The sequence below is a fragment of the Pseudogymnoascus verrucosus genome, assembly GCF_001662655.1.
Source record: "Pseudogymnoascus verrucosus strain UAMH 10579 unplaced genomic scaffold scaffold_77, whole genome shotgun sequence".
Classification (NCBI taxonomy): domain Eukaryota; kingdom Fungi; phylum Ascomycota; class Leotiomycetes; order Thelebolales; family Thelebolaceae; genus Pseudogymnoascus; species Pseudogymnoascus verrucosus.
Genome location: NW_017263728.1, coordinates 43,900 through 62,844, shown reverse-complemented (window position 1 = coordinate 62,844; position 18,945 = coordinate 43,900). Strand labels below are relative to the sequence as shown.

At 54.2% G+C, this 18,945-nt stretch overlaps 10 protein-coding genes across 10 annotated transcripts; 3 read left to right on the top strand and 7 right to left on the bottom strand.

Moving 5' to 3' along the window:
* Positions 1 to 44: 44 nt before the first annotated feature.
* Positions 45 to 2,012, top strand: VE01_10261 (uncharacterized protein). Its single transcript, XM_018279664.2, has 4 exons — positions 45 to 103; positions 164 to 683; positions 736 to 1,538; positions 1,593 to 2,012. Exons 2-4 carry the CDS (start codon positions 351 to 353, stop codon positions 1,708 to 1,710), a joined length of 1,254 nt encoding a protein of 417 aa, XP_018125452.1. The 5' UTR covers positions 45 to 103; positions 164 to 350; the 3' UTR covers positions 1,711 to 2,012.
* A 174-nt stretch (positions 2,013 to 2,186) lies between these two features.
* On the bottom strand, positions 2,187 to 3,514 carry VE01_10260 (uncharacterized protein; the record flags this gene model as incomplete). The annotated part of the gene is made up of 1 exon (XM_018279663.2): positions 2,187 to 3,514. The coding sequence occupies exon 1, from the start codon at positions 3,384 to 3,386 to the stop codon at positions 2,187 to 2,189; it is 1,200 nt and encodes a 399-aa protein (XP_018125451.1). The 5' UTR covers positions 3,387 to 3,514.
* Positions 3,515 to 3,563: 49 nt separating this feature from the next.
* VE01_10259 (uncharacterized protein) lies at positions 3,564 to 4,208 on the top strand (the record flags this gene model as incomplete). The annotated part of the gene is made up of 4 exons (XM_018279662.2): positions 3,564 to 3,674; positions 3,727 to 3,746; positions 3,820 to 4,002; positions 4,066 to 4,208. 4 exons carry the CDS (start codon positions 3,564 to 3,566, stop codon positions 4,124 to 4,126), a joined length of 375 nt encoding a protein of 124 aa, XP_018125440.1. The 3' UTR covers positions 4,127 to 4,208.
* A 4-nt stretch (positions 4,209 to 4,212) lies between these two features.
* VE01_10258 (uncharacterized protein) lies at positions 4,213 to 6,534 on the bottom strand. The gene is made up of 3 exons (XM_018279661.2): positions 6,218 to 6,534; positions 5,429 to 6,082; positions 4,213 to 5,378 (listed from the first exon to the last, which is right to left on the bottom strand). The coding sequence occupies exons 1-3, from the start codon at positions 6,256 to 6,258 to the stop codon at positions 4,352 to 4,354; spliced, it is 1,722 nt and encodes a 573-aa protein (XP_018125441.2). The 5' UTR covers positions 6,259 to 6,534; the 3' UTR covers positions 4,213 to 4,351.
* Positions 6,535 to 6,739: 205 nt separating this feature from the next.
* On the top strand, positions 6,740 to 8,847 carry VE01_10257 (uncharacterized protein). Its single transcript, XM_018279660.2, has 2 exons — positions 6,740 to 6,899; positions 7,329 to 8,847. The coding sequence occupies exons 1-2, from the start codon at positions 6,821 to 6,823 to the stop codon at positions 8,594 to 8,596; spliced, it is 1,347 nt and encodes a 448-aa protein (XP_018125438.1). The 5' UTR covers positions 6,740 to 6,820; the 3' UTR covers positions 8,597 to 8,847.
* Positions 8,848 to 8,861: 14 nt separating this feature from the next.
* On the bottom strand, positions 8,862 to 12,171 carry MCM3 (MCM DNA helicase complex subunit). Its single transcript, XM_018279659.2, has 3 exons — positions 11,788 to 12,171; positions 9,223 to 11,728; positions 8,862 to 9,147 (listed from the first exon to the last, which is right to left on the bottom strand). The coding sequence occupies exons 1-3, from the start codon at positions 11,858 to 11,860 to the stop codon at positions 9,114 to 9,116; spliced, it is 2,613 nt and encodes an 870-aa protein (XP_018125439.2). The 5' UTR covers positions 11,861 to 12,171; the 3' UTR covers positions 8,862 to 9,113.
* A 208-nt stretch (positions 12,172 to 12,379) lies between these two features.
* On the bottom strand, positions 12,380 to 14,322 carry VE01_10255 (uncharacterized protein). The gene is made up of 2 exons (XM_018279658.2): positions 13,298 to 14,322; positions 12,380 to 13,240 (listed from the first exon to the last, which is right to left on the bottom strand). The coding sequence occupies exons 1-2, from the start codon at positions 13,512 to 13,514 to the stop codon at positions 12,684 to 12,686; spliced, it is 774 nt and encodes a 257-aa protein (XP_018125436.1). The 5' UTR covers positions 13,515 to 14,322; the 3' UTR covers positions 12,380 to 12,683.
* Positions 14,323 to 14,841: 519 nt separating this feature from the next.
* On the bottom strand, positions 14,842 to 16,584 carry VE01_10254 (uncharacterized protein; the record flags this gene model as incomplete). Its single annotated transcript, XM_018279657.2, has 1 exon — positions 14,842 to 16,584. The coding sequence occupies one exon, from the start codon at positions 16,582 to 16,584 to the stop codon at positions 15,346 to 15,348; it is 1,239 nt and encodes a 412-aa protein (XP_018125437.1). The 3' UTR covers positions 14,842 to 15,345.
* A 334-nt stretch (positions 16,585 to 16,918) lies between these two features.
* On the bottom strand, positions 16,919 to 17,468 carry VE01_10253 (uncharacterized protein). Its single transcript, XM_018279656.2, has one exon. The coding sequence runs from the start codon at positions 17,448 to 17,450 to the stop codon at positions 17,133 to 17,135; it is 318 nt and encodes a 105-aa protein (XP_018125434.1). The 5' UTR covers positions 17,451 to 17,468; the 3' UTR covers positions 16,919 to 17,132.
* A 24-nt stretch (positions 17,469 to 17,492) lies between these two features.
* Positions 17,493 to 18,859, bottom strand: VE01_10252 (uncharacterized protein; the record flags this gene model as incomplete). Its single annotated transcript, XM_018279655.2, has 1 exon — positions 17,493 to 18,859. The coding sequence occupies exon 1, from the start codon at positions 18,693 to 18,695 to the stop codon at positions 17,493 to 17,495; it is 1,203 nt and encodes a 400-aa protein (XP_018125435.2). The 5' UTR covers positions 18,696 to 18,859.
* Positions 18,860 to 18,945: the final 86 nt, after the last annotated feature.

The following is an 18,945-nucleotide window of genomic DNA, read 5'->3' as shown; positions in this document are numbered from 1 at the left end:
CAAGCGAGGCAGCTCTTCGATTTCTTTTGTCGAACTTTTGGTCACCAGCCTTGCATTTTACTCAGAGCATTAAAACACTCATAACCACTCTGTCGCCATTCTTGTACGTCAATCCCTTCAAATCACATATATTTTATACGGCATACTTATATTTGCTTAACAGGATTATTTCTTGACAAGAAAGCAAAAAGACAGTGCAGGTTGTACCGCGTGTTATCAACCTTTCACCCCGCCTTTTCCCTCATCACCGCATCCGTCATTCCAACATCGACTTAATATAACCTACAAGTTATATTAAAGAATACATATATCAATTGTTTGCCGGCCAATCCCTCAACAAGCTAATTAATATGTCGGATTCCGTTCCTGAGGTTCCCAAGGTGGAGGAGCCCGTCGCAACTTCGGCGCCTACAGAAGTCCCAGCGGCGACTGAAGCTGCGCCAGAGAAGACTGAGGCTGCACCGGCAGCGGATGCTGCCCCTGCAGCAGCTGCTACTGAGACCGCTGCCAATGGCGCCGAGAAGAATGGAGAGGAGGCGAAGGACAGCTCCGACAGGAAGGGAGGAAACCAGCGCAACGGCCAGGACAGAGGACCACGCGTTTTCAAGAGATACGAGAGCAAGAGCAAGTTCGACCCATCTAAGCTCCCAATCACGGACAACCCGTCCGAGATCCGCGCACAGGTATGCGACTCACCCTTTTCTAGTTCCTTGACGAATGCTGACAGGGTTGAAGGTTGACTTCTACTTCGGTGACTCAAACCTCCCAACCGACGACTTCATGCTAGAATTGACCGGCGGCTCCGAGAACAAGCCCGTATCGCTGAAGAAAGTCCACGAGTTCGGGCGCATGAAGCGCTTCCAGCCCTACTCGGCCATCGTCGAGGCGCTGAAGACCTCATCCGTCGTCGAAGTCAGCGGCGCCGAGGGCGAGGAGGTCGTCAAGCGCAAGGTAGCACTTAGAAAGAACCAAGGCTCCGAAGCCGCTGAGCTATCCAAGGCGAAGGAGGCCCGCTCCGTCTACGCCAAGGGCTTCGGCGACGAGGAGGCAACCACCCAATTCGACATCGAGGCTTTCTTCGCGACGTACGGCCCCACCAACGCTGTCCGCCTCCGCCGCGACGACGACACCAAGGCCTTCAAGGGCTCCGTGTACGTTGAGTTCGCGAGCGAGGAGCTGGCCAAGACGTTCCTTGCGCTGGACCCCAAGCCGAAGTGGAAGGGCGAGCAGGAGCTTGAGATCATGTCCAAGGCCGAGTACGTCATCAAGTGCAACAAGGAGATTGCGGATGGCGTGAGGAAGCCAAAGGAGACCAGGGTCCGTGGCGGTGGACGCGGTGGCCGCGGTGGCCGTGACCGCGATCAAGATGACTGGAAGAAGCGCCGTTCTGATGACCAGAGGCACGGATTCAGGGATAACAAGGGAGGTCGTGGAGGCCGTGGTGGACGCGGTGGACGTGGAGGACGTGGCGGACGTGGTGGAAACCCCAACCGTGAGGCCAGGGGCCCACGTCCGGATAACAACAGAAACGAGGAGGCGTAAGTGGAACTATTCCCAATTAATCCTCGAGATTTGTACTGACTGAATGATAGTGCTGCCAAGGCGGAAGGAGGCGAGAGCAACAAGCGCGCACGCGAGGATGACGGAGGAGCAGGACAGGCACCGGCTAAGAAGGTTGACACCAAGGAGGCGCCAGCTGCGTCCTCGTAGACGGTTTTCATTTGGATGCATTTCGTTTGCTTGCCTCAAAAATACTTTGCTGGGCGTTTGGGTATCGAGAGGGTGGTTCTATATAGCTACCAGCATCTTAGGAATGGTAGCATTTGTATGAGAGATATGGATGGGATATTGGGGGGCTTTGTTATATCGGTGGCGTGAAATCTTGCGTTTGATATGCCCGCATACATCATTTGATCTTTGGACGTTATGGATGATATATGGTTGAAGTTGGCACTTGTGAAGTGAAGAATGTATGTTCATGTTCGAGAGGTGTGCATTGAATTCTACATGAGCCAGTATATTGTACAAACTATCCACAAATAGTACACCCAGCATGCGCCCAAAAACGCTGCCATCTCCCCATCCCCAATTCCCGCTAGTAGTAGTCCAATACACGAAGTCTCCCCCATTCCCATGCCCGCAAACCCATCATACAGCCTATACATACAAACCCCCCCCTTCCCCATCTAACAAGCCACAATCTCACCCATATCAATATGCGCCCCCTCCCACCTCCCCCCTTCCTCCACATCACTCGGCACCGGCGCGCTCATCCCCTGCCCAGCAACGGGCGAATACATATACCAAGCCTTCAACGCCGCAATCGCAGCCCTCGTCTTCGCCTCCCCCAGACTCGCCCCCGCCGCCTCACCAAGCTTATCCTTCCCGCTAAAAATCCCCACCACATACACCGGATGTCTGCTGTTCCTGCCCGTCTCGCTCAGCAGCCTAGCAACGGGGAACTCAAAGTCCTCACGCGCACACAGCCGCGACAGATCCCGCGTCGCCGTCTCAAACACGAACAGCTTCTCGATCGCGAGGTGCCGCGACAGGACGTGCGCGCGGATAAACGCCTTTGCGGCTGCGCGGCCGTTGTGCATGTACACTGCTCCCACGAGTGCGCGCACGAAGTTCGAGTGTGCAGCTTCCGAGGTCTGCGCTTCAGCAAGGGAGAACTTGCTGACCACGTCACCGAACTCGTCATCGTAGACTACACGACTGCTCAGACCACGGCGGTAATTCTGGTCATCGTTCGGGCGCGCCGATGTCGCGGTAGGGAGCTGGCTTCCCGGTTTGAGCTTGGAGAACTGGAGGAGTCCCGGGTCGACTTCCGAGCCGGGGGCGGCGGCGGACTCGACACCCCATTCTTGGGCTAGCTTGCAGAGCGTGGCGGGGCCGACGTAGGCGTTCATCGAGGCGAAGAGGACGGCCATCGGGAGGCGGGGGTAGGTGCAGAGAATCCACTCTGAGACGTGGAAGGAGAGGAGCGAGGAGCCTACTAGGGCGAGGGAAGCGTTATTGAAATCCCTCGCCTGGTCAGCGGAGGGGTCGACGAGCGTCCTCGCGAGGGTTTCCACGGGGAGCTTCGCGGGGAGCCCGAGACGGGCGTGTAGTGCTGCCAGCTTGGCGGAGGTGTGAGCCGCGCTGGGTAGGGGTGATGGGAAGGACTCCTCGGGTGCTTGGCGGAGCGTGTTCAGCGATTCATCTTCAAAGAGAACTTCGTCTGCTGCGGCGGCCGCGCTCGACAATTGCCTGGTCGTGGCAATGCCTCGTACGAGCTGCTGCTGCGGACCTTGTTGGCGCTGCTGTCGGATGCAGCAGGGTCTTGCAGTCCTCCTTGCCAGCAGCTGGCCCGTCCATTTCTCGGCCACCCGTAAGCTCTTCATCGGGTATAATGTATATGTCCTCCTCTTGTACGTCCTCGCCGGTCCGGTATGACAACTTCGTAAATGGTCGACTGGGGCGGCGTTGGGCGAACTTGCTGCAGTAGGGGGAGGGAGTTATATGCGCGGTCCCAATAATTTTTAAAGCTTGCGAGAAAGATCTCGTGCCTCAATTGGGTGATGACTAAGCGGGCCGGGAAGTCCCTCACCACGCCAATCCAACCTCATCCGCTGAAATTCGCGTTGGAGCGGAACATCAACCACCACGATTACAGCCAATTCATCAAGATGGTAAGTCAATTGCACGTCTGCGATATGTGGGATGCGTGCTAATGGTTATCAGGGTGGCGGCGCAAAAGTTCCGTACGTTTGCGAGCTCTCTCCACAACACGATACGATTCCCCGAGGGCATCATCAACTAACCAACTATTTGTAGATACCCCAAGCACGTCTGGTCACCAGCTGGTGGCTGGTACACGCAGCCTAAGAACTGGAAGGTCAACACTGCAGTAATGCTGGCTGCCATCTTCGGAGTCACGGCAATGTCATGGAAGTACAGCGCCGAGAACGAGTACCGGACGAAGTTCCCAGAGCAGGGTCGCTTCTACCCAAGTCGATAGTATGTGCAAATCTCTCGCCGCAGCTTGCGTTGAATACCGTCATGGATACTAACGGGTCATAGCTGGAGCAAGCAGATTATTGAGCACGAGAAGGAGGTCAAGGAGGGGAAGAAGTCCGCATAAGATGTTGGATGGCTGTGTTTGTACATATTCGGAGTCGCATCAAGGGTCATAGACGAAGGGACAATATTAGTAAAAATACGAGAATCCTCTTGACAAACAAAGATACTTCAATTGCTAAAGCTATGTGACTGCCACGCTCTACAGCGACCCCATGCAACGCTGGTATCAACAGTGAGGCACACCTATCGATACAAATATAAACTAAACTCCCCGAGAAAAACGTATCTAACCGGCATGCTCTACAATCTCACTGATAAGCTGGCCCTTCTCATTAATATAGGTGCGGATCTGCTCCGGTAGCGCCATCTCTTTGAAGTCGCCCCCTTCGCCCTCATCGTTCTCTTCGCCCTCAATGATATTCAGGTTAACGCTCGAGGACTTGCTCGAAAAGACCTCCGTTTTCATGCTATCCTTGCTCAGGTACATCTGGGCGCCGTCGACCTGGTCGAGAAGAATAGTTGGCAGCGTGCCCATAACCTGCAATGCGAAGTTGGAGGACTTAACAACGTCAACGGACGAGACGAGAGAGTCGATGACGAGAGACAGGCGGGCGGTGTTGTCAATTGAAATGGCATTGGCCTTTCCATTGATTTTAATGGTGGTCTTGCTGCACCTGCTGATGAGGATGGATTGAGAGATGGAGGCATCAATCACAACCATCTCAGCTTCGTTATCGAAGTTCTCGATAATCCACTTGTTCCCGTCAAGCTCCTTCTTCGGGGGCTTCTTGGTTCTCAGCGACTCTGGCTTTGGTGTCTTGCGCGGCGCAGGGCTCTTGTTGCGGTTGATGGACGACGTCGGGCTCAGACTACTCTCGCTCCGGTCTGGGACGATGGAGCTAGCACGCAGTGATGGGTTCTTGTGTGTCATCTCGTTCGCGCTTACTTTCTTAAGACCCTTAGTCACAGAGTCACCCTTGTTCAGCTCGGAGAAAACCGCGCCAATCCCTCCTACAGCAGCTGCAGGTTTCGCAACCTCTTTAATATCGAATTTTGGCGCTGGGCCTGGTGGAGGTGGAGGGGGTGGTGGCGGTCCTCCTGCGGCTGCAGATGATGCTTGAGACGGAGACGGAGATGACGATGGACCCTGGGTTGGAGTCGACTCCCTTGAGCTAACAGTCTTCATGGCCTCCTTCGGGCTGACACCGTTCGCATTCCACGTCAGTCCGTGGGGGAAGGTGGTCTTGACGTATGCGCTCAGGTCCTTGAATATTTGGTAGTAAGATTGGATCCATTGAACTTGTTGAGGGTCCCTGGATTCTATTAGTATGCCGTAGCTACCTGACATCATAGCAAGACTTACTTCTCTTTGAACTCCTTCAGGACCCTGTTTCCAAAGTACTGAGCGGATCCCAAGCTATCATCAACATGCTTGTATGGCTTGGTGTCCATTGTGACCCATGCGATGACTCCTATACTCTCAGCAACTGCACTGAGCTGGTTTGAGAGTTCTGAGCCACGGTTTGCGTCCTTTACATCGATAACCGTTCGGATCTCTTGCTGGAGAGGCTTGAGGAGCTCCATATATTCGCTCCCAGACGAGTCGGGCTTCTTCGACATTGTGGAGATGAGGAGCAGCGTGCGCTCATTCTGGAAGACCTTTGCGACTCGTGCAGCCTGAGCCGCAATGGCGCCGCCGATTTCGACACTGAGATCAACATACTTCTTGACTGATGTGTCCAGGAAGGTATCAAAGTCCTCCACCGACTCGGGCACTGGGTCGTCGGCTGGCTTGGGCGGGGAAATTGTATTTGCTGCGGCGGCCGCGGCTACCGGAGCAGCTGCGGCAGCACCGACAGCACCAGCAGCAATGCCAGCTGCGGGCGTGCTGCTTCCCGACGGAGCGGGGGTTCGGGTGGTTGTGGAATTGTCGCCGTTTTCTTTTGGTGTCGACGATGCTGGATCCTCAAAGGCTGGTGTCACCAAGTCCTCCAACCTAGATGTCGCAGCTTCCAACCTGAGAATCACTCTAGTTAGCCTGTGGTCCTTCCTGATGTTCCAAATAGATTTAATCGGCCGCATGTTGAGTGGTAGGCTGCGCCCACAGTCGTGCTTTGGAGATGGGGAAGAAAGATAATTGAGCGGGGATTACCTCTTAATGAGAGTTGTCAGATTATTCATGTTGGCAGCCATCTTGTGTAGGGTTTGTTGTGCAGAATGAGTTGAAGGAAGGAAGGCGCAGGCAGACGGTTCTTGTTCTTGCCAGACAATGGAGGGAGGAAGGTAGTAAGGGTCCAAAGACAACAACTGCAAGCAATTATGCAGGAAAGTGCGATGATATATGTGAATATATGTGAAGATATGAAGATATATACTTTCTACAGCGAAGAGAAAGAGATCAATTAGTCTTTATTGTGTTGATAGCAAATGTCAATGTCAATTGTCGTACGTAGGCTGACATAAGTCAATAGTAATAGAATAGTAGCTCGTCGGGCCACTCTTTGTTCACCACTTTCCGGAGTAATTAAACGGCGGATCGGCGATATATTTAATCCGGCCTCCTGAAAGGGCGGGCTGAGTGGGAGCCTTGCGGGTTTTAGTGGGTGGTAGGCGGTGGGCGGTGGACCCAGCAACTAAATTTTGCCGCCACAAATAAAACCCTCAGCCTTGTCCTCGTCGTCGTCGTTCGTTGCTTCCCCTCTACTGTAGAGTTGAAAGCTCTATAACTTCACCATATTAACGATATTAACAGAAAATGGCCACCGCTATGGACGTGGAGGAGATCAACCCGGATCAGGAGATAGACTTCTGCACTCTTGGGATGTTCATTCTTGGTAAGCTCCTGTGTTTATTCTGTCTTTGTTCTCCGTCTATCCTCCCAGGCGTCAATTTACACCGGTATCGGTGTCATATGTACTGTACAATACCACCATCTATTATACAGCCAGGATGCATATATACCCTTGTCTACATATGTGAATAGTTGGGGATTGTAGAGACTTTGCTATAAGTTTTATATAAGCTCAGTCTCGACTTTATAACTTGATGTTATTACCCCTCATCCTGTCATACCCTCATCTCCCGTCTGGCATGATTTGCTCTGTCCACAGACGATCTTGAGCTTTTTTGAAATGACTCTCAGTGTATTTGAAAGTAGAGCTAGGAGTGCTACTACAATACATTCTCGAATTTATTCATTCCTTGGCCACTCTCTCCTTCAAAACACGTGTTCCCCCTCAACCCCCCCTCTAACATTCTCACAGATGAAATACAATACCCCCCCCCCCAACCACCTCAACACAACATCCTCGGCGGCGCCGGCACCTACTCCGCCCTCGGCGCGCGCCTCGCCTCCCCCGCCCCCCACCTCTCTAAAAAAGTAGGCTGGATAGTCGACCGCGGCTCCGACTTCCCCCCCTCCCAGACCTCCCACCTCAACACCTGGCAAACCTCCTGCCTCCTCCGCACCGACCCCACCCGCCTCACCACCCGCGCCCTAAACAGCTACTCCTCCCCCACCGACCCCCAACACCGCGCCTTCCGCTACACCACCCCGAAGCTCCGGCTCGAACACCATGACCTCCTCGACTCCCCCGCTCTCCTCCACGCCAAGTCCTTCCACCTCATCTGCTCCCCCTCCCGCTGCATCAGCCTCGTCACCAACATCCTCTCCTTGAGGCGACAAACCCTCTACCCCCTCTCCCCCCCCAAACCCCTCTTCATCTGGGAACCAGTCCCAGACTGCTGTCTCCCCACCGAACTCCTTGCCACCACCGCAGCACTAGGTTACGTCGACATCTGCTCACCCAACCACTCCGAACTCGGCACCTTGATGAGCTCCCCCGCCTCCCTCCCAGATGGCTCGGTAGACCGAACCTTCGTCGAAGACGCAGCCGAGATGCTATTGGCCTCCATGCCCCTCTCCGCAGTCGCCATCATCGTCCGCTGTGGCGCAGACGGATGCTACATAGCGCAAAACGGCGGGCGCTCAGCCCCAACACACCCTCGGCCAACACCCTCCTCAAACTCGAACTTCGCATCCCCTCCCCCCCTTCCTCCGAAGAAAGCGAAGAAAATCCGCGGCGGAGGATTGGCCTTAACGGCGGATATAGACATGATGTCCCTCTTCGCCGACATTCCCTCCTCCCCCACCTCCACCTCCCCCACCTCCTCCGAACCGGGAGAAGATGACGACATCTCAACCCGCGACTTCGGCCTCTCATCCTGGCTCCCAGCCTACCACACCAACTCCGCAAAGGTCATCGACCCTACGGGGGGTGGAAACGCCTTCCTCGGCGCGCTAACAATAACGCACGCCCGTGGAGCGGGACTGGAAGAGGCCGCGCGGTGGGGGAATGTGGCGGCGAGTTTGGCTATTGAGCAAGTTGGGATGCCGGTTCTTAGTTTTGATGAGAAGGGGGGGGAGAGGTGGAATGGGGTGGATGTTGGGGAGAGGATGAGGGAGTTGGAGGGGCGGGGTGGGGGTGGGGATGAGGGGTTGGCGGGGAGGATGGCGGGGGTGTCGATATAGAAGGGCGTGGTGGTGGGATGGAGATGGGCGTTTGGAGAGGGGGTTTTGGGATTTAGATTTTTGAGAGGGAAGGAGGGTGGATTGGATTCGTGGTAGATGTTGTTGCGCCGTGCCGTCTCATTGATTTGCCAGCCAGATATCCACATCCACATCCATCCTCACTCGGACAACTCGCCACTAATACTACCATTCTTATATAGCGTTGAAAAGGCGCCTTTGGAGCAAGCAGACACATAGATAGATAGACAGACAAATATATTTGATTCTTTGTTCACTCTTATCATCGTCTCCATGCATGCAACCCCAGCGTCTTCTAACGCCGCAACGAACGCCCACCGTGGGCAAAATTTCAATAACGCCTATTCCCCCCCATCTCAGATCCTCCCATCGTCTTCCTACCGTGGTGTCCCTCACATGTGTCGCGTCTCAACTATCATCACCTTTCGTAAAATTCCCAATTACATCCCACACCCCCCATCCCATCCATCCCGATCTAACTCAACCACAATCCGGACTCTTAAATCTTATAAACCATCTCCCCATCCGCAAACCTATCAATCATCCATTAGTCTCCATTCCAACAAACATCCAACCCCCACACAGGAAAGGGAAAGGTTAGTACTCACATAATCTGATTCAACCCATCCATCTTCCTCAACCCAGCAACCACCTCCCCCCTCCCAAACACCCCCCCAACCGCCCCCCCACACTCCCCATTAACAGCAACAACCACATCCCCCACCTCCGCCGCATCATCCGCAAACAACGGGCCCCCAACCACCTTCCCCAACGCCGCGCGGAAAACCACAAACCTCTCATCACTAATCCCCTCTCCCTCCTCCTCCTCCTCATCATCATCCATAGCATCCGGATTAGGAACAATCGACAACGCCGCCGTCCCGCTCGCCAGATCAGCAGTCGACTCCCTCGCAGCCTGGGACTGCGACGCCGACGCCCTCGTCCTCGTTGTGCGGGGTGAGGCGGTGTATACCTCCTCCTCGCTCTCCTCGCTGGCTTCTCTCGCGCCGCGTTTGGGCATAGCTCTCGTCCTCGCCGTGCCGCGGGTGGACGGGGCAGTCGCGCTGCGGGAAACGGGTGTCTCATCCTCGTCGTCATCGTCGCTATCGTCCTCGCCACTGCTCTCCTCATCCTCGACCCTTGTCTTGCGGCGCTTCCCGCGCTTCTCGTCCTCTACTACTTCCTTGAACAGCGCGAAGCGGAGGATCGCCTCCGCGGCGAGGGCATCCCTCTCCTCAACTATAGGACTCAACCTCGCCTTGGCGTGCGCGGTGGCGAGACGAATGAGCGTCTCCAGCGTTCTAACAGTCATGGGGGACGTCTTGCGCTGGTTCGCCACCATATCGTCGTTCCGGAGACTAACATAGATCTCTCCGATCCGCGCGCCCGCATCTGGGAGCAGGGCCGGCTTGACCCGCGACTTGGCGTACTGGATGTACTTCTTGACGAAGGGGATGGAGAGGACCTCAATGCGTTTGTTGGCGCCGCGTCCGCGGGTCAGGGTCACGCCCGAGTGAAGCATGACGTTGAATTTCTCGAAGACGTCGGTGGGTGCGCCGGCAGAGGCATCGTTCGCGATGCCCACGCCGAGAGTCTGGCCGCCGGACTCGCGCACGGGGGCGCCTTCCTCGGTGCCGGGCTGGCGGTATCGGTGCATGCGCAGGACATGCTCGCTGACTTGGCGGTCGCGTTTATCCTCAATATCATCCGTGACGATAAACAGCAGATCGAAACGCGACAGCAGCGAATCGGGGAGGTTAATGTTCTTATGCGGATCCTTGTGCGTATCGTACTGGCCGTAAATCGGGTTCGCGGCTGCCAACACCGAACAGCGCGCGTTGAGGGAGGTGTGGATCCCTGCTTTAGCAATGGTGACGGTCTGCTGCTCCATGACTTCGTGGATGGCCACGCGGTCAATGTCGGACATCTTGTCGAACTCGTCGATGCAGACTACGCCGCGGTCGGCGAGGACCATGGCACCGGCTTCGAGGCGGCGCTCGCCGGTTTCTTGGTCCGTGGTGACGGCGGCGGTGAGACCGACGCCCGAGGAGCCGCGGCCGGTGGTGGCGATGGCGAGGGGGGCGGTGTTGAGGACGAAGCGGAGGAGTTGGGATTTGGCAGTCGAGGGGTCGCCGACCATGAGGATGTTGATATCTCCTCTCAGATGTGTGCCGGTGTCGAGGTTCTTCTCCATGCCGCTTAGAAGCATGAGCAGGATGGCCTTCTTGATGTAGTCGTGTCCGTAGATACTAGGTGCTAAACTCTGCGAGAGGAGCTCGAAGACGTTCTTCTTCTTGGAGATCTTGTTAATGTTGCGGATATCTGTGTCGGTGATTGTTGCTGTCGCGATACCGCCGCCAGACTTGGAGGACAGCAGGATGATATTGTTGGCTAGCACGACCGTCTTAAAGAGCGCATTGTTATGCGCCGTGTTGCGGTTCCCGAGCGAACGAAATGTGCCCACGAGCTGGATGCGGTCGCCTGGCTTGACCATATCCACCAAGTCGTCATCAATAATCACATCCACACCCCTAGGCAGCTGTCCCGCCGGCGCCTTCTCCGGCATCTCCTGTATACTAATAGTCTGATGATCTCTATACGTCGACAGTCCATACTCAGTCGTAAGCGGGTTCCCATGTTCATCCTCCTGCGGATACACGCTACTCGTCGACGCCTGGCCCATCGTCATCGTCTGGTCCTGATACGTCCTGAAATGCATCTTATCCTCTTTCTCATTATAATGAACCGACTTCACAATCTTCGGCCGCACCAAACTGCACTTCGTCACGATTCCCTCAAGACTGACCATTCGGTTCAGATGCGACGAGTTGATTGTGCGAGGGTTGCAGGCCAGGTGGCCGAAAGAGCCAGCAAAGGCACAGTAGTACATCGTCTCCTCATCCGCCTGCTGCTTCGTTATGTTTGGCATCGTCGCCACGACATTCTTGAGCGCCTTGTCGAAAGCTTGCGAGAAGTCGAAAGGCTGGTTGAGCAGGCCCTCTGCCAGCTCGACGCTGTGGTCGCGCACGATATCGATGGAGACGACGAGGCGACGCTTCCTTTGCTGCAGCATTAGGATGATCTCCGAGCGGTAGCTGCGTGCTTGGTTGTCATCTGGGGACTGTTAGATTCATGCTTTCCAGTAAGTAACCACCAATCTCAAGACGACATACTGGGATCGAGAAACTCCTCCGCCTGGCGGATGCGGTCCTTCACCACTTCATCTCTCAGCTCCAAGCCGTTCATATTGGGCGATTACGAGCGAAGGGATAGGCAAACAGGGCCGGGTATATCGCTCCTCAAAAATCGACGTCTAATATTCTGCCAACAAGAGACGGCGGAGATGTGGTGTCGTGGTCGTGGTTGTGGCGGTGGTTTACTTCCGAAGTTGTTCCTTCGATGCGGGCATTTGAAGTTGGTGGATAGGAGATTTGACGCGACGCGCTTGATCCAGACGCGTTTTCTCGCGTAAAGTGGTTTCTGGGGCGGAGACCCCGCGTTGAGTTGGGACCTGAGTAAACACGTGCTTTTATGTGGCTGGGACTTTTAAATATTAACAGTAATCTGGAGAATTTACGAGATTTGTGCTTTTTGGAGAAGCGGTGGAGTTATATGGAGGAGTATAAATTTTGATATTTGGCAAATAGCAAACTGGTCTCACTTCGAGGCGAATAGCTCGTCGGCCTCTCACATGATATACACCAAACATAGCCCATCCACATCAAGATCGGGCTCAAAGAAGTCCTGCGAAGCAAAGTAAAATATCGATAATCCATTCATTAGGTTCCATCCATCCATCCTCTCTCTAGGTATACGACGTACTATGTTCCAGGGTATCATAATATCAAACGGCTGAGTACTCCCTCCCTCAATGCCACCAACAATTTGCTTCGCTCCCAATCCCACTCCCCGTGGGCTAAAACCATGGCTCTCACCCAGCCAGCAGCGCCCATAAATGCATCCGTTTGCGCCAAAATCCAAATCCAAATCAACGACATCGCTCCCATGAAACGCCAAAAACGAAAGCAATCTCCACCAATAACTAACGGGTATTCCTCACTGACTCCGCTCAACAAGCAATATCCTCCCCCACCACCCCCTCCACAGGCGTCAACAGTCCCCCCTTCATCCTCGCACCACCACTAACCCTTTTCCCAGCCATCTCCCACACCATCCCCGCCCTCCTCATATCCTCCTCCGCGCCCTCAATTAGCTCTCCCCTCCATAACCTGGCAACTCTCCAGCCTAGATTCTCCAAAACGCAGCGCTCAGTGACATTCAACATATCCACTCCCCACCTCCCCTCGCCAACAACCTCGCTATAAGTCCTCGTCCTCGTTCCGGCGTCGTCGAGGAATTTGTGGGCTATCATCAGCGCCGCGAGGATGATGACTTCGGGGCGCACGGAATCGATGTGTTGGGACGACTCGGGGAGAGAGGAGAGCGGGAGGGAGCGGCGCCAGAGGGTTGCGAAGCGGGGGGTGAGGGAGTCGAGGATGCAGGCTGCTAGTGCGAGGGTTTCTATAGGGAGGTTTGCGTGCGTGAGGAGTGTGTGGGTGAGTGATGGGGAGGGTGAGAGTAGGGAGGCGGCGCAGGGGATGAGGTTTGAGAGGTAGGTTGCTGGGCCTGGGGTTGGTTAGCTTGTGATCTTGCCGGTAGGTGAAGAGGGGGAGGGTGGTGTACCTCGTAAACTGGTGTCCAGCGAGCAGTCGGACGGGGTATCGGGGAATGGCGAGGGTGGGCTGGAGGTGTGTGATGAGGGCGGAGGCGTGGGAAAGCATGAGAGGGGAGCATATGTGTGGAAATAGTACTCGGAGTCGTCATCTGAATCGAAGTTGTCGTTGTGGGAATTCACATGCTCTGGCGAGACCGCCCTAGTAGTTGACGGCGGGAATCCCATGGCGAAGGAAGTGAAGCGAGTGTCACAACGTGTATGTCGGACCAAGGGGACGGTCCCTGGGGAGAGAGCTTTGTATATATATTTACTGTATTTATTTTTATTCCGCAATGACCGCCTCTTGCACAAGCTGAGTACGACCAAAAAGAGGTAGTGGCTGTATTAAGCTTTCTGACCGCCGATCCACCACGGGCACAGCCTCGTATTGGCGGGACTTGAGGGAGAGAAGAGGGTTGTGGGAGAGGCCATAGACTGAATCACTGGGTCGTGAATGGGGAGTGAGGCGGATGACAGGGACATATGTACAGAGAGAGAGAGGAGGAGAGAGGGTTGTTTGAGGGTAGAAATAGAATATTGAGTGAGGGAGGGAGGAGAAAGACGGAAATAGTAGTTGATGTGCGGTGAGCTTACTTAGTGAGCTTGGGTGGTCGGACGGAAGTGGAGCGGTGTCGTGTGTAGTCGACTAGAGCCGTGTTGGCAAGACAGCCAAGAGCTTCTTTTTGACTTGTGCAGTGTTGTGCAGGATCGGTTCTGGTTCATGCACACGAAACACGGATCGCCATGACTAAAAGGAGAGGGATGTGGAGGTAATGTGGAGGTATGTGGTCTTTGAGGGGGTACAGTACAGCAGCGAGCGGCGGTGGCGGTAGTAGTAGAAGTGGAGTGTTGAGTAGAGAGTAGAGAATACTGGAGTAGAAAAGTAAGTAACGACGGCAAGAAGAGAAGAGGAATGAATATCGAGCGGTAGAGAGTTACGAGGATAGTAAAGATGTCCGTTCTCCCAGCTGCTGTACTGTACACTCTAGGTCTGAGTTGGCCTTTCTCCGGTGTATAACTCGATAATTGAGTGGGATTAGCTGCACGGCGCCAACGCTAGGAGGGGGGGCGTCGTAGGCGTGTTGCGATAATGCCGGCGAACCCCCCCACACCGCTGCCGATCAGCGTCAGGAACGGGATACGAACAGACCGAGGAAAGAGCAACGGGCTTGGCTGTACGGGCCACCCACCACGAACCAAGCATGAACCACCCACGACCCGCTCTGATCGCATCATCATCATCACCGATCGGAATACCGGGGCCGCAACTCGATATAGCGGTAATATAGGAGACTATTAACCGGGTCTTGCCCCATAGTGCTATACGCGGTTGCGGCGGACACGGATCTGAGGTCAGATCTCGTATATATGGAGAACGGCATTGTATAGTTTACTTACAAGGAAGAGTTATTTCGAGTATCACTTATACGCACACGAGCAATAACCATAGCTGATAGAGAGTAGAAGTATCCGGGGATGCCCCTTTTTTCGCATTTGCACTTCTAGCTGATGAACCCCCACGAACCGCTATCACGTGCTGGACCCCTTCGTCGTCACATCGTGGGAAAAAAAACCACCCTGGTCCTGTCTCAGCCAATTCAATAACGCCGTTATAACGCTCCAGCACTGAAACGGCGTAACCTTGCGGTCTGTTCTGCACAAATTGGTGGTCCGTGGAAGTGGTGGCGCTACGCCAGGGCTGACAGCTGTTGGAGTTGGGCTCGCTCAGCCGCTCGATTCTGCCTCTGAAGCGCCTTTCTTGATATCCCGTCATATCATATCTCTTTGTTTTGTCTGTGTAGGACTCGTCTTGTTGTTTGGTTGCATTCGGAAAGTGATCCCCCTCGGACCGGCGCAACTATCCTCTGTCTTATAATCGTACAATCCATGGGCAACTCATCTGTCTGCAAATATCTCGTTCCATTGACAAGAAGGCACGGAAGTTGATCCTCCCCGCGATTTACCTAATGATGAACGTGATAAGAAGGCTGATATTATTTGTGACTTCAGACCCAACTCACTGATCCAAGTGCTCATCCCAAATGTCGGCATAAATGCGCTCGCTTTCATTTTCCTCGTAGAATCGCTGATAGAAGTGGCCCACATCTAACCAATGCGGCCCAAATTGACTCCCCCAGATACCTGCAATCTCACTCGCAACTTCCTCGCTCACATCCCTCCATTCCTCATCCTTGGTGGCTTCATCATGTCCTGAGCGTGTGGTGATGTCAAACCGATGCCCCGCCCAGATACCCCTCCCGATCTGGGGCACGTATCGCAAATCAGGCGTGCCTTTCGCAGTCCACAATGTTCGCGCCACAACAGCGTCTCCAAACCCTATCCCGGAAATAAATGGCCCATTGATGAAGTCGGTATCCAGGGCGATTCCCTCTGCCGTAACAAACTCCTTCATAGTCAGGTTCCGAAGAATCCAGTCCTCTTCCCGCGGCGCAAAATCAGGACGGTCCGTGTAAATCCACCGCCGGAGTCTGGCACGAAGCTCTGTCGAAGGATAACGCGAGCAGCGGCGTAAACACGCGTAAAAGACTCTCGAGGCCTCTGCATCTGCAGTGATGCCCTCCCTATCGAAAGTTCCGTTAGGCGGGTAGGCCAAGTTAGCCAACGTGCGCGGCGATTTCTGAGGCCTGGCCAAGAACCTCCCACAACCACCCCCAAAATAGACGTCAGCCTCCTTGTTCAACCTCTCGACTTCATCCGGAGAAAATAAGTCGGGGGGGTAGTCCCCTGCTGGGATTTTCTCGCCGACACACACAATAGCTTCGCCTGCCCACTTCCCCAGCTTTGCTTTGTACCGCTGATGGATGGTTCTCTGGGTGACGTCCCATAGGTATGGTGTCGCAAGGGCCACGCACGTGAGATCCGCGATGTCGTCGAGATGGTCGAAAATCATTGAGAGGATGTCTAATGGGAGCGTGCTGAAGGTGTCCAGCGGGTTTCTGGTGGCCGCTGTGGCATCCGTGAGTTTCTGAGAAACGACTACGGCCTTTTGAGATGGGCTTAAGTCGAGGCGGCCACTCTGGGCGTTGGTTGTAGCGGCTGAGGCGGTGGAGGCGGCGGAGGGTGAAACTGCTTGATTCTGTGATTGCTTCTGTGATTGCTTCTTTACCCTAGTGGGGACAACGAGGAGTGTGACTAGTTCGCTGGCCTTGTTATCAAAGAATATATTCTGAAGTTCGTCGCTCGAACGAAGCATACGCTTTGCTCGCGGAGCTGTGATGTAGAACACCTCCCCCATTGTGGAAAAGTAGGATAAGGTAGGTTGCCTTTTTTGCCGAAGGGGGGAAATTTAGCAATGTTGGGAGATCTTCCAAGAAAGAGAAGGGTATCAGAAGTTTATAAAGTTGTTCAGTTGGTGGTTATTGAGTGAGTTGTTGGTGTTGTTGTGGTTGTTGTGGCTTAAAGCAAGGCTCATAGAGATGTGACAAGAGAAGCGAAGATGGATACAGATAACAGAACAATGCCATATTTTAGTTGAGCTGGATATAGAAAAGACCATAGAAGACCTTCCTATTTCAACGCCTCCTTCACCTAATGACTTATTTATTTACTCTCCCAGATCGCTGCAATTTCTCCTGCTACCTCGCTCACATCCCTCTGGCCCCCTTTTATCCCCACCTCTATACCCCATATCCCCGTCTTCGCCCAACCATCCCAAACGCATCATAAATCCAACACCATACCGGAAGACCCATAAGCACAACTGAAGGGGCCCATCTCATGCTGAGAAAGAGCTAAATCTCGAGACCGCCTTCCCATCAGCTCAGTGTCTGTAAACATAGCAGTCTATATAAATCTCTCCCGCCAGCCAGCACCATACTCGCTCTCCCAGATCGCTGCAACCTCCGCCGACACCTCTTCGCTCACATTCTTCCATTCTTCATCTTTAGCGCTCCTATCATGCCGTTCACGCGTCGCGATATCGAACCTATGTCCTGCCCACACTCCAGTACGAATCCGCCCTCCATAGAGACCCTCATCGCTGCTATTCAACGACCAGCACGTACGGCACAATATTACATGGCCAAACCCAATACCGGCTATAACAGGCCCCTTAATGAACTCCGCATCCAAGGCAATCCCAGCCGCTGTAACAAACTCCATTGTCGTTAGGTTCTATAGAATCCAGGGCTGGTCACCCATGGCTCATGTCCAGCATTTGGTGCCGCCACCTCCGAGTACTCGCCCTAGAATAGTCCATTTATACCTTTCAGCCCTTTCAATAGCCACCTCCTGCCAGCCGGGCCCATACTCGCTCTTCCAGACCGCCGCAATCTCCGCCGCCACCTCCTCGCTCACATCCTTCCACTCGGCCTTTTCATCCTTGGTACTCTTATCATGCCGTCCGCGCGTTGTGATATCGAAGCAGTGTCCGGACCATACCCCATTATGAATCTTCCCATCAAAGCACATGCTAATGCTACTACTCGAGGACCAACACGTGCGTGACACCAACACCTGGCCGAACCCAGTGCCCTTGATAAATGGCCCATGGATAAACTTTACGTCCAAGGCGATCCCGCCTAATGTGACAAACTCTTTAGTTGCCAGGTTTCGCAGAAGCCACGCCTGATCCGTCGGCACAAACAGTGATTCCTGAACGCAAATCTCCCCGACCTTGCGCTGAACCGCATTCCGCCACGACGACTGCGAATGGTCTGGTGCAGTCGTCCGCCTCAGACACTCGTTATAGACATTCCGCGATTTCTCCTCGATGTTTATCCTCCCATAGTAACGGACACCGAGCCGTTCGGCCATGTTATACAGGGTGAGTGGCCCAATATCTTCTCTACCGTCACGCATGGTGGAAACCCTCCCGTTTAAATCTTTCGACTCTGAAACTAAGAACAAGGCGGGGGGGTAGTCGTCAGGGAGGGTATCGGCGCCAGCAAAGACGATATTCTCGCCCGCAAGGCGTCCAAAGTGCTTTCGATAGTGCCGATGAACAATATCCTGCGTCACCCCCCAGAGATATGGCGACGTGAGGCCTACACACGTGAGGTCCGCGAGGTCGTCGAGGTGGGCAAAGATAAGCTCGTGGATGTCTAATGGGAGCGTGTAGAAGGTGTTCTGGGGCTCCTGGCTCCGGGTGACAGCGACGACCGCGTATTGGGATGGGCTTGAGACATCGAGGCCGCTGCTGCCGCCTTGGGGTTCAGCTGAGGTGACGGGCGTAGCTGGGCTAGCGACGGCTGGTGAAGATGCTTGCTGAGCTGATGCGGTCGGGATAACGAAGTGAGGTACTGTAAATTCGTCCATCGTGGCAAATAACATCATCTCGTCGACCGTGCCTCCCTCGCGAAGCGTGCCCCTAGCTCGTGGAACTGTAAGCTTGAAGCACTCCCCCATTATAGAACGTGGCTGTAGGTTGCCTCTTGATTTTGATTTTGAGGTTTAGAGAGGCGTGATGACTGACGGATGTGAGTGATGGGTAGAGAGAAGCAGAAGGTGTCTTTGTTTAGTGGGATATAGGACGCGTTCTTACTATGAGAATCTTTATTTCTTTGTTTCTTTGTTCGCAAAGACTAGGGGTGAATTCTTACACGTAGGTGAACATTAAACGTCCCCACAAGTAAATTCGATTCCCGCGTGCTCCGTA